Consider the following 15,379-nt stretch of genomic DNA (forward strand, 5'->3'; position numbering starts at 1 on the left):
ATATCCTGATGATGATGATGATGATGATGATGATGATGATAGTGTCTTGTGGCCCTACAATGCATGTCGGCCCTTCTTTGCTCGTTCTTCTCGACAATCTCCGCCTAAACCAGGCTTTTCTACTGATACTCCTTTCAACTCTCACATCTACTGAAGAACTGGAATTGATATTCAATCACTAACTACCTACTCTAAGATACCTGAACTGTACACGACTCTGTACTTACTGACTACCCTCCGTGCACACTCTCGGTCTATTCCTCTCCTCCACCTCCCCGGGGAATTTTTTTTTCTCTTTCGTTAAAAGAAAGGAAGAAAGTGAGTGAGTGAGTGAGTGAGTGAGTGAGTGTGTGATCCCTTCATTAATCTCACCTCTTCCTATGTTGACCGTGACTGTAGCTGATTCTGGTCACCGACATTTTCCCGGCGAATCCACCAGCGAACCCCCAACAACGGGGCATGTGGAGGAACAAGACAAGACACGGAGAAGAGAAGAGGAGAGCGGAAAGGACTAGACCATCCTTAATTGCCGGAACCCCTGTTACACAGAATCAATGATCCCTAGGTTCCAGGAAAAAAAAAAAAAAAGCAGTGGGCCGCGGGTCGAATAACTGTTAACATCCCTGCTGACGGCAAGCTCAACATTTAGTGCAGATACAGTACCTTTTTCCCCTATCCGGTTAGGATTTATTTCGACCTTTTGTCACTCCGTAGTCCGTACGGAGGACCAGTCACAGAAGCAGCTAACGAAGCAGGGAACCCCTGGCGAGAGAGTAATCTAGTGCAGGGGGATATCAGACATGTGGATGGCTGGGCGAAGTGGGTTTCCAAGATAGCGTTGGTCTTGCTTGTTGCCATGGGGTTTCAAATCGGGCGGAGAGTCGAAGGAAATTGGCGTCGCTTCACTTTTGAGTACGATGCATTACAAGTTTAGAAGGGAACTAGGTTCTAAATCAATGGCCAACTGGAAAAAGGCGAGCGGTTAGTCTTAGCTAAGCGACAATCGGTAGAGCAAGTCTGGCAGCAGCATACGGGAAGTATGTATGAATAGCTTCATTCCGAATATCTTCATATACAGAGCAGTACTGTGCAGTACTGTGCAGTGAAAGTCATGAAGGCCCTAGTGAGACCAGTAGATAGAATAGTACAATATCTAGCTTCCTCACATCTATCTTCAACATCAGATGCCCTCATACTATAAAAGCCAGCTATAACTCTGTGTCGGTTTCTCGCTCACACTCCCTCACTCTCACAGGTAAAGAACCTACACCTCAGTGTTACATATTCTTCCTGCTGATCACACGTCCCTTGCCCTGGCCTCGCTTCTCCCTCCCAAGTACTCATCAACTCCAATCCAGTGGATATGGATATGGATATGGACATGGACATGGACATGGAGGACCCTATGGCCTTCACACCAATAAACCCCATGGACATGGCCGACGAAGACACCACCGGAACCACAAAAGACCCCTCAGAACATACCTCTGCTACTTTGGAACAAACTACAGAGGAGCAAGACGTAGGTACTCTCTTTCTATGTTTGGGTAGAAAACACAGACCATCATACTAATATCTATCTATCTATCTATCTATCTAGACCCTCGCCCTCACCGTCACCCCCAAGAACACCCCCAGCAAGATAGACGCGACATCTACACCCCGCAAACGCGGCCGGAAACCAGGCTCGTCCACGAATCCAAAGTCCAGGGGATCCCCAGTGAAGCGATCCAAGAAGGAGAACCCTGCTCCTACTGCTACCGCTACCGCTACTGCCAAATCAACCCAAATCCCAACCTCCTACAACGCCGCCGGCCCAGCAGACCGCCTCATCCTGCGCATGCGCGACGAAGAAAAGCGCCCCTGGGCCGAGATCACCAAGGCCTATGTCGATCTCACAGCCGTGCAGGTGGGGGTGTCCAGCATCCAAAAGAGATATAAGACCATGAAGGCGAATTTTGTGTCTCTTTCCGAGGAGGATGTAAGTTGCTTTACCTTACTTACTTTACCTGTACTCTACTCTACTCTACATTGGCTCTCTAAACAGAGAGAAAAAGAAGAGAGAGAGAGAGAAGAGAAAGCAAACTAACAAGTATCGATCTGTATCAGACAACCCGCTTTCTCAAAATCAAAAAAGATATCGAGGACAGATTCGATCTAGAGAAGTGGGCGAGGATCGCGGAGGTGCTGGAACAGGAGAGTGGAACCAAGTATCCGGCTGCGGCGCTGCTGAAGAAGTTCAAGGAGTTGAATAGGAAGGGTGCTGCTACTGGTACTACCACGGGTACTACCACTGGTACTGGTGCTGCTGCTGCTGCTGCTGCTGCTGCCGATGCTGGAGATGAAACCGAGGACAACGACGACAACGACGACAACGACCAGGCATGAAAGATTGCTGTCTCCTTGAGTGGATCTAAGGTCTGCAGATTATGGTTGTCATGGTGGATCGAATTTTGTTTAAACCGAGACAGAGACTTGGCTCGTGATAGGAGATTTCTACGGTAGCAACTGCTCAGATATGAATCGTAGCCATGCTATACGTACAATCTAGTAACAACAATTTCAATCCGTCCAAGTCCAGCCAAACTCGCCCGTGAACTACCTAGGTACCTTCCATGTAGAATCCGTTCTGTACCAGACATAACGAACAGCACAACATTGAAAAAAAAAGAGGAGAAATCGAGAAAAAAGAAAGAAAAAGAAAAGAAAAAAAAAAAAAAAAAATAAAAAATCATAGAAACAGTTCCTGACGCCCATTTTGTATATGAAAGTTCAATTCGTTTATAGTATCAGTCATGCAATCGTCATTCTCCGTCGGTACAACAATCGGCGCGCGGATCTTGGTCCCTACGAAACCCCGTCGATCGCGTCCTGTCCGTCCCCGTCCAAGCCAGTTGTGCTTCAGGTCTTTGCTGAGAGTCTCGATCTTGTCCTGCGCGTCGTCGCTGGTTTGTACGCTGGCGAGCACGCTCACGCATTGCAGCATGCGGCCAACAGTCTCGGTGATGACGTGCGACGTATCGGCTGCGCTGGCGGAGCGGTGCATAATGGTGGGTCGTTGTTGCGAGGGCGAGGAAAACGACTGGAAGATGAGCTGATCGGGATTGGAGGAGGTGTTGGACGCTGCCCGGCTCCGGTTGTAGCAGCCCATTGACTCGGAGGAGTAGCTGCCGGCTGTGTTCAGCAGCGTCGAGGACTGCGAGCTGTAGCTGCCAAAGCCACCGTCAAGAGAGGCCGCCGTTGCCGGGCGTCCGCTGTTGCTGCTACTCTTGGTTGTCACGCTGAGAGCGGAGGTGCCGAGTTTGATATTGTCGAGGCTGAGTCGCGAGAATGTAGCTTTCAGGCCGTCGTAGCGCCGGAGGATAACCATATCACGGAAGGCCACCAGAACCAGATTTCGTACCTCAAGCTCACAGCCCGAATACTCATCCTCCAGCGGTATACTCCAAAACTCGCGGGCCTCTCGCGGGTTCATCACGGACCCGCATCCTTTAAACTCGAGGTCGAGAGGTAGGAACACCGCTTGAATGAAGGGGAGAATGGTCCCAAACACCAGCATCCAGATTTGCACCAGATGCGGAACCAGCTTCTCATCGGGAACGCCATTCAGCGTATGGTTCAAGGTCGCGAACCCGGCCTCCAGCAGCTCTCGCAGGTCGTCGACAATGACCGTCGGCGTCCGTTTCTGCACGCAGCGCTGGATGTGGATCTGGACCAACTTGTTGAGGTCTTCGATTGCAATGCGCACGTCTTCTCCATCAAAGATCACCAGCAGTTTGGCCTTTAAGAAGTCCCAGGCATCTTCGGGACTCATATTGTTGAGGCCAAAGCCCTGGAGAGTCTCTCGTAAAGCAGCTTCAGGCATTAACCCCCCGGTGCTCCCGAGCGACGACGGCCCTGCAAACGCGGCCGATGCGCCCCCGGCGACGGTGGAATTCGCCAGCCATTCCAGCTGCTCCGACTCCGCCAGCGCTTTCTCTTCCTTCTTTTTCTCGCGCAGCGCTCGGCCTCCGTGCAGCAGATCCAATCCACTCACGGACTTGCTAAAAGTCGTGGTCGTCGCGCTCGGGGACGCCGGGGTAAAAGAGTACAGCGACTGTGGCGCATTGGGATCCGAGGGCTTCGAATTGCTCGACGCAGACGACAACGGCAGATTATAATGGTCGTCTCTATCCTTCAGTTTCAACTTCTGGCGGGAGAGGAAATGGTGTTTATGCGCTTTTTCCTTGTCCTTGTCCTTGTCCTTTTCATTCGGCACCGGCTTCTCCGCCGGGACAACCGTGCTGGCGGAGGCATTAGACAAGTTATACATGGACGAGTTATTGGAGGGAAACGTGTCGGCCAAGCTGGTTGTCGACGCGCTGACAATCCGCGTTAGACCACCAAGCTTATTCGGCGACGGCAGCCCGCGGTCCTTGACACTGTCCTTATCGCGACTGATCCCGATATGCTTCGGCTTTGAAAACAGCTTCATCTTCGACTTTTCCCCTTTCTGCTTGTACTCCTTTTCCGACGAGCCCGGGTCCATCCCCGGGGGCGGTAGCGCCGGTGTCCTCGAAAACACTAGATTCGCCGCCGCCGTGGCCGCGTGCGCCTGTCCCGCGACGAACCCATTACTGGCACTGCTCTGCTGCTGAGCGGCAGCGATCCCCCCCGAGCCTGGGAGCGGTAGCGAAGGCACTGCACTCGTCGAGGGCAGCAGCGGGGGCGGGGGCGGGGGCGGGGAGACGCTGGCTCCATTCCGGCTCCGCGAGCCATCATCCGGGCTGTTTAGATTAGTCGGTGGGCGTTTTCCGACCAGCTGCACAGTCGACTGCTGCTGCTGGTGCAGCATAGCCGCCTGGGCTGCAATCCTGGAGGCGGACAGGGAGGCCTCGGATGAAGAAGCGGTCGGAAGGGATGGCTCGAAGAAGCCTTGCGAGTGGTGACGGGAGCGTCTCTGCAGCTCGGCCGGGATGGAGCGTCCGGACGGCTTTCTACCAAGCGGGTCATGGTGCGGCATGGAGGAGGCAGGAGGACGACCGAGGGGGGTCTCGAGGCCGTTGGTTAAGGTGTTGTTGTTGTTGTTATTGGTGGTGGTGTTGATTCGGAGGGGGGAGGAGGTTCCGGGGTTGTAAGCGGTGGTGGTGGCCTGGATTGCAGAGATGGCGGTCACATTTGATAATACGGACGAGGCATCACTTCCAGAGGAGCCTGGTCGGTCCAAATCGCCATCAAGGGAGGGACGATGAGGAGGAGGGACGCGGTCTGGTGAAACTGGGGAACGCAACATTGGAGGAAGAAGAAGAAGAAGAAGAAGCTGGAGATGTGGGATTGTGTATGTAATCGAGATCGGTTCAACGACATTTATTCCCAGCCATAGTCAGGTTAATATCCGGTCAGGCTTCAGCTGGAATTCATTAATTATTTAAAATAAGAAAAGAAAAGAAAGAAGAGTCTATTTCTTTCTACAGCTCCCCGTCGATCAACAAGACAGATACTAGATACTACTACATACTAGTTCGCCCCGCTGGTAAATAATTCCCTTCCCTGTGCACACAATTTGCAATTCTCTCTACTTACACACACACCACACTCACCCTTTTCTCTTCCTTCTTTCTGGACAGAATCATCTCTTCAATACACTACGCTACACTACACTACACTACACTCGCAAAATGGTCCCCCAGGTCACCCTCCGCGCTGTCTACGCTGCCCCTCAGCTAGATCGCACCTTCGAACACACCCTCACAGCACCCGTCCCAACCCCCCCGCACGAGAACGCGAAGGTCAAAGTCGCCTATCTTGCAGAACTGAGGAACCTGGTCCCAACCCTGCAGAACGACATCAACGTGTTTCTGACTGCGCAGATGGAGGAGGACAAAAAGGCTGCCGAAGCCCAGGGCCGTTCGCTGCTATCGGCGCAAGAAGCCAAAGAGGAGGCGAATTACGGAGAGGAAGTGGTGGAAGAGGAGGAGTAAAGATTCGATATTATCAAGCATATATATATATATATTCACGAATTACACACGCTCGCATGGTGTGCAGGGCGGCAGCTACTGCTATGTCCATTTCACAACAAGTACAGTTGAAAATTCAAGATTGAATGAATCCTTGGATGATTCGCTATCCCGGGGGTATCAAAGTGCAGGAAGAATCCGCCATTTCACTCCAAGAGCTATCTCTCAATTCGGATGCAGAAAAAGAAAAAGAAAAAAAAATTGCAACAAATCTTTCCCGTTGATCAATCCCATACCACGAGTCTATCTACAGAACATCATCATATAATCAGGAAGACGGAATGCGACTGGCACAGCCAAGATGTACAACAGTATTACTATCAGTGTGTTAGCAACGAGCAAATGAACCCAATTCCGAGGATGGGGCCAAGGGGAACAACGCACTCAGGGAATACGTTAATCACACTCCCGCCAATTCGCTTGTGACAGACACTGCACACTCGCTCTTCCGTCACCGTAACATGTCTCGACCTGGAAGATCTCCCGTCCGTCCCTTCGCCGACCAGCAGCTGCGCCCGAGCTTTGAGATTCTGCACCTTCAGAAGACTTGTGACAATCCTCGACTCGTTCAAAATCGACGCAGCGGCCCGCATTCGGCCCTTGAAGTAAAACTCCAGTTCTTTCACCGGCAGCGTCTCGGGGATGAGCTCCAAGGCAGAATTCGCAGGCAATCGAGATCCATGTTTGGCCAGAATCTCAAGGGCCGGTCCGTATTGCGGTTGGTACCCGTGTGGTGGGGAGAGATAGAGCGCCAGCAATGTCAAGTAAATCGATGGCTGTTCATCTGACGGAAGAAGAGTGGAATATTGAGACGCGGGTTCATCTACGGTTGTCAGGTCCTCTGTCCTGTGAAGGTGGTTACAGTATCTGTGGTTGGTAGCAAAGGTTAGCAATTATATATCTCTGATCGATCGAGACCCAACCCTGTGTACATACTCTTCTGCCTTTGCATAATCCTCCAACTTGAAAACGTAAATTTCCAGTGCTTGCCGATGTTGGCCCATTTTGCTAAAGAGAATCGCCCGGGCTTCGAAAAACTCAGGATCTACCATTTGTGAGTTAGCCCACACGCATGATATTAACACCATCAAGCGGAGTACAAAAAACCCTACCATCTCGATCAAGCCGATCCAGTATCTTAGAGGGAGAATACTGAGCACTCGTCCGCAGCATATCGATAAACTTATCACGCCACTCCTCGGATTCCTCCACACTAGAAAACTCAGCCTTGTTCCGGCTATGCTTCTGCAACCGATCCAGATAAAGCGTGAGAAGCCGCTGATGCAGATCCGGCGTCAGGTCATTCAATTCGCCGATAACATGGTCGAGATAGCGCACGGCGAGTTTGACATCGAGCTTCTGGAGAAACTCGAGAACCCGGTGTCGCGGAAGGGTCTCCGCGTTCTCAGTATCCGCGAGGAAAATCTCCATGCCCAATTCCGGGTCCGCTCGGACCGGCCACGCAGCGAACTCCAGGATCAGATCAATTTGGTCCGGGGGAAGGTGTTGCAGATACCCGACCATTCTCTTGGGGCCGTGCAGCTGCGGCGCGGTTTCTTCTTCCGATTCGGCTTGTCCGAATTTCTTTAGAAGCTCGAGGGCCGGGCGGTGCATTTTCTTGCCGTATAGGAAGTCGATCAGATCGTTGTGACGACCGGTTTCGTCCAGCTTTTCCATCACGACTTCTGGATCGCAGAAGTTGGCGATACGGAAGAGGGAACCGGCAAGAGAAGGCGTGGCATACATGTATACTCTGAACAGGGTGGTATCGACGAGTTTGGCCTTTTCGCGGAGCTTCTCGCCGAAATCGTAGTCGCGCTCGTCCTTACTCACGTCGAGCAACTTCCGGACCGAGTCGGTGAACTCGTCTTTAGCTGCGTTCATTGGCGAATCCATGGCCTTGAGAGAGCCGTCCGGGTTCAAAAACCGCTGGAAGCGCCGCCGGACATCAGCCAGGTAGGCCTGTAGCTCACGAACAGCAAGTTTAAGGTCCTTCCCGGTGAGCGGCTTTTCAGGCCGCGGGTCTTCTGCAGGTTTCCCTCGGATACTCCCCGCGTCGCTGCCATTTCCATCTTCCACCCTTGTCCGCAGGAAAGACATCACGGACGGAGTATGGGTCAGGGTTTTGACGGGAGCAGCCTCTTCTGTCTGCATCCCATCGGCCGGGGTCTGGCTATCCTGAAGCTTTGGTTGGCTATCTGTGGTACTCCCCTCCGACTCCTCGGGCGGCTCCTCGATGATAGACGTGAGATCTCCCGCAATAATCCTAGGGTAAAGCCGGATTACCACCTCTGGGGGTGCAGACACCTCAGTAAATAGTTCCAGCGACTCCAGGTACCTCCGGAGACTAAAAAGACCCTGTGCCTTTTCCAGTTTGATCTCCCGTATCCGACCTTCCTTGTCCTTCAGCAGCGCATCTTCAAGCATACCCGCAAGACTGATCGCCTCGTCCAGATAGCCTTTCTCCACGAGAGAATCAATCTGTGTGTCATAACCCAAAGCTTCCATCCTCCAAATGGTCCGATCACTCGCGACCAGAAACCCCTTCCCAGCATGCGCTAAGCTAATCGTAGGCTGGGCAATATGCATCGTATTCGCGGACGGCAACGAAACGGACTGCAGCAACGACAACGTCTCGGGATTCCGCACTTCTAGCATCCCCTTCGACGAATCATGGAGTGCCAGGAGAAACGGATACGAGTACCCGATATCCACAGGCGCGTGGCTCCACGGGATCTGCCTCCTCCCCAGCGGGTTCCCCTTGGTATCCATGAACTGCGTATTGATATCCTTGGCCAGCAACACATGGCCTTCACTGAGCCTGGTGGCTAACGGTTTCGGCGCTGCCCCTCCAATGCCAATATAACTCATACTGGCGACACCAACGCCGGCAAGCCGACCACCACCAGTCTCCTGCCCCGGTAGTCCCCCGATACTCCCGGGGCCGACCAGATCCGTCACCGCCGCCGTCTCAATATCCACCAGCACAAAGTTCGACCCCAGCCCGGCGACGAGCCTCGTTCCCGAAACCCACGTGAGCGTCTTTATCCCACTCACCAGCGTCATTTCCGTCGTGTCATCCTCCACCTCCATATCGCGCCACGACCACAGCAGGATCTTCCTCTTCACCGCAACCGCCAGCCGCGACACGATCGACGGAACGCCCGTCTCGGGGTCATTCACGATATTCGACGTCACTGCAAAGGCCGTCGCGCCTTTGGTCCGCGTGAGCTGTTCCTGCAGCTTATAGGTCTGGAGGTCGTGGATGCAGACGTATCCACCGGACAGAGAAACAAGTAGCTTCGCTTCCTTGATCAGAGCAAGCTGCTCGATCTTGTACCGGGAAAACTTTTCCATCTCGCGTAGTAGATCCGTCTGTTTCACTTTCGCGTTGGTAGCGGCATTATTCGTCGTCGTGTTCGTCGTATCTCCATTCCCGTTCTTCGTCGGCGTCGTCGTCGTAGCATTCGCAACCCCGTCACTTGCATTATTCCCATGTCCGTCCCCATGTCCATTCTCCATGACTCGAGCCCCAACCCCTTCCTGCTGCGGCTGCGGCTGCGGCTGCGACTCCCGCCCAAGCTCAACCCCAACCCCAACCCCTACCTCATTCACCCGATAAATCCTCAAACTCCCATTATTCAACCCCACCAATAAGCGATCGCCATAGGCAAGCACGGATTCGATCCGCGACTTGTCTCGCGGCTTGAGCTCGACAAGCGGGCGAGCCGTAAACGCAGATAACATAGCGTTGCTTGGCCTTAGACCGGGACCGGGACCGGGACCGAAAGAGAGGGGGAAAGAAGAGGAGGAGAACAAGTAAGGAAAAGAACGTGCGTCATGATCTGGATCGGAGGACTGGATGAGTGTGAATTAATAGAAGGGGGCAGCGCTGAGAGCTGCTCTCTTCATGATTGTGTTGGTTGTGGTGGTGGTGGTTGGTCTGGTCTGGTCTGGTTTGGTTTTCTGGGGTAGAAAAGGGTAGATTGACCGGCAATTAAGGTCCGATGCCAAGCAAGACCTTAAAAGACGCTGTTCCTACATGTATGCTTAACTCATTTAGCCAGGTACTTCGTAACTATTTTCCATTATTACTACCAATGAATTGCTTATGCTTGTGTTTTGTACTATAACATATTATTTCCATTACCTCCCACTATCAAACTCCTCTCTTGCTCTAGCAGCGGACTCAGAACACCCCCCGTTTCCTTTTCGGTTTTGAGAGAAAAGCTCTAATAATGTACCTGATGCGAAACAAACGAAGAAAGAAATTAAGAAAGGAAAAAAAAAAAAAAAAGAAGAGAGAATAGTGGGTATGATATGACTTATCGAGCTCCGGCTTTCGTAGACAAACGGAAAGAAGAAAGGTATGATAGAATGCCGGTGTATAACATAACATGTACAAGATTTTAAAATCTGAGATAGCTCTGGAGTCTGGAGTAAGGAAAAGGGACAAGGCACAGCCTTTGGTGGAGAGAATATATCAGAAAAATTGGTGTCGCACCCGAGATACTCTAGACCGAGGAAAGAGGTAGATAGTTACCCTGGTTTGGTTCGTCATACTTTCAGCTCTGTGGGAAAGTCTTGGTGTTTTGCGGAAGTTCCTTTGGCGCGCCATGTGGATACGGCAGGGATGTCAGCCTTGAAACGCTGCTCCTCGGTGCCGTATGCGCGAGGAGTCAGCTTGATGAGCGTGTGGAGAGGAACCTCCATCCACGGACTCTGTTCCTGAGGCACGTTGAGGAAGTATGAGTAGATGCAGCGCAGAACGGCCTGGTGAGTAACGATGATGATGTTTTCGCTGCGTTCCAGTTCCATGATAATAGGCTCAAGGCGGATGACAACATCGCGGTAAGACTCCCCACCCCGATAACGGTAGTTGTATTTGTCTTCGTCGCGCGCTGCAAAGTCTTCGGGGTATCTTTCTGCGATTTCCTCGTAGGTAAGGCCGTCACAAACCCCGGAGTCGAGTTCATCAAGAGCCTTCCACTCCAATTTCTCGTAGCTGGTTTCAGCCGCAAGATGGCGCGCAGTTTGAATTGTCCGTTTCAGGGTCGAAGTCCAGATCACAATCTTTGTGTTTGGCGGGACGCCAGACTTTTTGAGAAGACCAGGGAGGGCTCGGGCGTATGCTTCTCCACGCTGGGAGATATTCGAGTCCCCACCAATCTTCCCCGTTAGGTTATATTCCGATTCTCCGTGCTAGTCACAGTTAGTATGAACCTCCCGAAAGAAAGAAATCCAGGCGCACGTACCCTAGAAAGCCAGATGGAACGCGGTTTGATATGGAGATTCTGAATGTAGTAGACAAGCCGACTGGACAGGTAGTCTTTGATCTGGTTGATAATTACGGTAGAACCAACATTAATCAGCTTGACGTAGGTGTAATGTTTTTCATTGTCATCGATGGTTTCATAAACTTTTTCGTAATTGCGGATTCGATTGCGGAAATCCAGAGCCGCAACTTCAGGGTCCTGCCCCTTATAGTCTGGCGAGGTGGTCTTGACTTCGAGGATATTGTTCATGATTAGATCTTCATCGTCGCATATCGATTCCACAAATAATGTCTCGATATTGGCATTGTGGCAGCATTCATAGATCCAGCGACGTCTCTCCCGCGTGGAGTTCGTTGCATCGAGAATGGCCACAACGCCTTTCCCTGACTCAAACCACTTGAGCATATCCGTCACCGCAGCTTCAGCGGCTGCCCGTCGCATCTTTTCTCCCTCCGAGTTCCGAGGATCAAAGAAAGTGGCTGTTGGCTGGGGGGTGCCTTGACGGCGATAGGTGCCCACATTGAATACACGCGCTGGAATGCCAACCCAGCCCAGATATCGCATGGCTAGTCTTGGTCAGTTTCAGCGGCAACGGGAACTTGCACAAGAGCTACGTACCTTTCCCGGCTATGAGGCTCTTTCCTCTGGCCGGCAGGCCAACCATGACCACACATACCTTGGAATCATCAGACTAGGCTTTCAGGTTAGTGTTCTGTAAGGATATTCTAGGCCAAGCTTTTCCCAAGAAATCGGTGCAAGTCCGGACAAGGACCGGACAAAGCATGTAGGTGGCTGTGTGAAGGAAGAAACATCCATCTTTCAATCAGAATGCCAGTAACTGCATATCCCGAAAGTAATCACTGGACGCGGAAAATATACAAGGGGTGTAAAGAAGGATAAGGCCCCAAGCCGGGCTTAAGGAAGCACTAAAGCGGGGGGAGGGGGGGGGGGGGGATACCGGAGCAACAACAATAACCACCAGCAAACCCAAACAATTAACGCAGATAAACCCCGCAAGATCAAAAAGAAGCGCATAATAATAGAGGAATTAACACTCACACTGGCAAAGAAGGTCTTATGGCCATTCCCCCTCTGAAAGGCCGACATGATGGACAATGGAGGATGAAATTGCTTGACTCCGGGTAAGGGAACTTTCGGACCTTGACCAGAACTGCCCGACCGGGACAGACAGACAAATGCTGGGGGAGGCAAGAAGAGGAAGGGGGGGAAGAGGGAGGAAGATGGACGGGACTCAGAAAAACGGTGAATGAATCCTTTTTCTGCTTCCTTTTGGTGTTTTTTTTTTTTTTTTTTTTCTTGCAGAGACAGCAAAAAAAAAAGGGTAAAAAAAAACAAATTAAATTAAAGGAAAAAAACAGGGTTCTTTTCTATTTGCCCAAGAGCCAGAACCGGCTGTCTCAACTAGTAGATAAATCAAGTTACTTGGGCTGGACCTCCTGGGAAAAGATGAAGATTATCACACGATCAACAACAGATCTGGTTGGATGGAGCTGAGAAGTGTCGATGCGGTGAGGAGAGAGGAGGAGGAACCTTTTTGCGAGCGAGCGAGAGCAAGAGAGAGAGAGAGAGAGAGAGAGAGCAAGAGAGAGTCAGACGTCATACCGCGGGGCAAGAATTGGCCCCAACATGTATCAAAGGAGGAATCGAACGAGACAGGAAACCGCAGGAGAAGGGAATCAAGCAGTTAGCTGGTTATATATAGAGAATGACGGTTGATCAATTGATTCACTGGATTCCTCAGATGATGATTATTTATTTCTTCTTTAGGATTGAACACGAGTGAATGACTCCAGCCTCCACGTGATCCATACAACATTTTCGTGTCGGGTAAAATCGCACCCGCTCTGGATTCTTCTACCAGTTGAAGAGCCCAAAACTAAAAGTTCCAGACATGCAGGTGGGAATTCTTCTTGGTTTTTTTTTTTTTTTGTCTGCTAATGGAGATTCCCGGGGGATATCCACCCAAAGGTGGCTCGGGTATCATTTTCGATGTGGATGCGCTGCCTGAGGCATAAAATAATGAAATCCATTCGTAGAACATGTGCTATGCTGCCGTAAGTCCATCTCATTTTGTCATTTACTCGCGCAATAATACAAACACCGGCCGTCATAATAGTAAGTCTAGCAAAATTCCAAAAAAAAAAAAAAAAAGCAAAAGCAAAATTTTATGCGTCCGTGGGAGCAGCATCCTCGGTGGCGGCGGGAGGAGCTCCAGTTCCCCGAGAAGAAGGCCACTTGCTCTTCCTCTCTTCGGAATTCCATGTCTCGCCCCGAGCCCGCTGGACGCGGATATTAGCACCCCAGGGACCCTCCTGTCCGTTCAAAGCGTTCATCGCGGTCTGCGCTTCTTCCGCCGTGCTGAAGTCAACGAACAGGTAGTAATGGTCACCGGGCTCGAAGCGTTTCGCAGGGTGAGGTGTGAAGAGCTTGCTGACGTTTTCCCTATCGTGATATTAGAACCAATGCCAGAAGATTTATTGAAAAGAGAGAGAGAGAGAGAGAAAACAACATACACATTATAATCCTTAAAAAAGTTGGTAATGTTGCTCGTAATCGCCTCCTGGTCTGTCAATTTTGGCAGGCCGCCAACGTACAACCGACGGCTGGAATCTGAATTTGTCTTGGAAGGGGTCCCAGGGGCAGCGGAAGCAGAAGCAGAAGCAGAGGCACCGGCGGGATCGTCTCGACGCCACCGGTCCGCATTGAAGGGCGAGGTTCTATTGCTGCGAGGAGAACCAAGCGTGGGCTCAGTTCGTTGTTGAGAGCGTTCGCCTGCAGACTTGATCACACCAGGCTTAATCTTCACCGGACGCCCGAGCATATCCTGTCCGTCTAGTTCAGCCATTGCCCGCTCGGCCAGTTCTTTGGTCTCTAGGTCGACAAAACAGTATGAGGGGTTGCGGCCGGTAAAGGGATCAATGGCGATATCGATTCGTTCGCTGTGGTCAACCCCAGCCTGGTTAGTTTTGTTTCTCTCTCTCTCTCTCTCTCTCTCTTGCACGCTGACGCAAAGGGCAATCCATACATTCCAAACCCAGCAGCGGTGAAAAGCGCCTGCACATCCTCCGACTTCGCCGTATAGGGCATATTCCCCACATATAGTCGTCGTCCCTCCGAGATAGCCTGTGGTACATGCGGGCTAGGCTTGCTAAACGCCACTCTCGAGGTATTCGTCCTAGGCGTGCCAGCGGGGGAACCAGACCGAGCAGCCTCAGAGCCAGCACCAGCACCAGCCGTGCTGGGGCTCTCCTCACCCTTCACACGCCAGTTGGGGGAATGGAACGCGCGACCTGTCGTTCTAACACCATTCTGATAGAAAGGTTTCTGAGGAGCTAGAAGAAGCGCAAAAGATCGAATTAGTCAAACGCCGGTCCAATCAGATAAACAAGTAGCCCAAGGAGTTGGGGAGTTGGAGTTCAGGTATAGATTGATATCTCGGAGTACACACTTTGTTGTTGCTCCGGTGCAGGGCTCTCGGGAGCGTCGACCATCTTGCCGGTTATATCTATTAAAAAAGATTGTAATATATGTGAAAGGAAACGGAAAAATCTGTACGACAATCAAGTATTAGCACCAGGACCCCTCAAACCAAGCTTTGCTGATTTTCCGAATTCGACCGACACAAAAGGGTAGACGAGCGGCATAAGTAAGTATAGCGTAGATAGATTCAACCTCTCACCTCAAGTCGCAACCACAATAGCGCTCGCTACACAGCAATCGACAAGCAAAGAACGAGTGAATCTCGACTTCGAACGGCGCGAAAAACCCAACGTGAGAGCGGAACCCACTAAACCTGCCCACGCGCTGATGGAGATGCCTGTGTCGAAAAAAAAAAAAAAAAAAAAAAAAAAGGCAGACTTACTTTTTTTGGGATCTGCGCAAAGTATGCAAACCGTGCAAATATGCTAAACATGAGGCGGTTTCTGTCGATTTCTGCAGTTTGATTGGATGCTTAAGCGAAACGCGAACCAAATCCTGTCTAGCGTGGTCGGAGCAATCCTTTAAATCGCCGACTTTTTTTTTACTTTTCTCTTTTCATGTCTTTTCATGTCTCTTCGATATCATTGATGGACTTGATGGAAT

General features: G+C 51.2%; 3 protein-coding genes across 3 annotated transcripts; 1 reads left to right on the forward strand and 2 right to left on the reverse strand.

The window, feature by feature from the left end:
* Window positions 1–1,363: 1,363 nt before the first annotated feature.
* P175DRAFT_0560560 (uncharacterized protein) lies at window positions 1,364–2,388 on the forward strand (the record flags this gene model as incomplete). Its single annotated transcript, XM_040900989.1, has 3 exons — window positions 1,364–1,522; window positions 1,601–1,981; window positions 2,110–2,388. 3 exons carry the CDS (start codon window positions 1,364–1,366, stop codon window positions 2,386–2,388), a joined length of 819 nt encoding a protein of 272 aa, XP_040749264.1.
* Window positions 2,389–2,731: 343 nt separating this feature from the next.
* P175DRAFT_0512069 (putative vacuolar morphogenesis protein AvaB) lies at window positions 2,732–11,939 on the reverse strand (the record flags this gene model as incomplete). Its single annotated transcript, XM_040898634.1, has 9 exons — window positions 2,732–5,299; window positions 6,380–6,866; window positions 6,936–7,044; window positions 7,112–9,440; window positions 9,474–9,753; window positions 10,150–10,163; window positions 10,563–11,201; window positions 11,255–11,841; window positions 11,894–11,939. The coding sequence occupies 9 exons, from the start codon at window positions 11,937–11,939 to the stop codon at window positions 2,732–2,734; spliced, it is 7,059 nt and encodes a 2,352-aa protein (XP_040749265.1).
* Window positions 11,940–13,432: 1,493 nt separating this feature from the next.
* P175DRAFT_0526393 (uncharacterized protein) lies at window positions 13,433–15,050 on the reverse strand. Its single transcript, XM_040899467.1, has 4 exons — window positions 14,745–15,050; window positions 14,322–14,628; window positions 13,810–14,235; window positions 13,433–13,738 (listed from the first exon to the last, which is right to left on the reverse strand). Exons 1-4 carry the CDS (start codon window positions 14,785–14,787, stop codon window positions 13,462–13,464), a joined length of 1,053 nt encoding a protein of 350 aa, XP_040749266.1. The 5' UTR covers window positions 14,788–15,050; the 3' UTR covers window positions 13,433–13,461.
* Window positions 15,051–15,379: the final 329 nt, after the last annotated feature.

The sequence above is a fragment of the Aspergillus ochraceoroseus genome, assembly GCF_002846915.1.
Source record: "Aspergillus ochraceoroseus IBT 24754 chromosome Unknown P175scaffold_9, whole genome shotgun sequence".
Taxonomy (NCBI): domain Eukaryota; kingdom Fungi; phylum Ascomycota; class Eurotiomycetes; order Eurotiales; family Aspergillaceae; genus Aspergillus; species Aspergillus ochraceoroseus.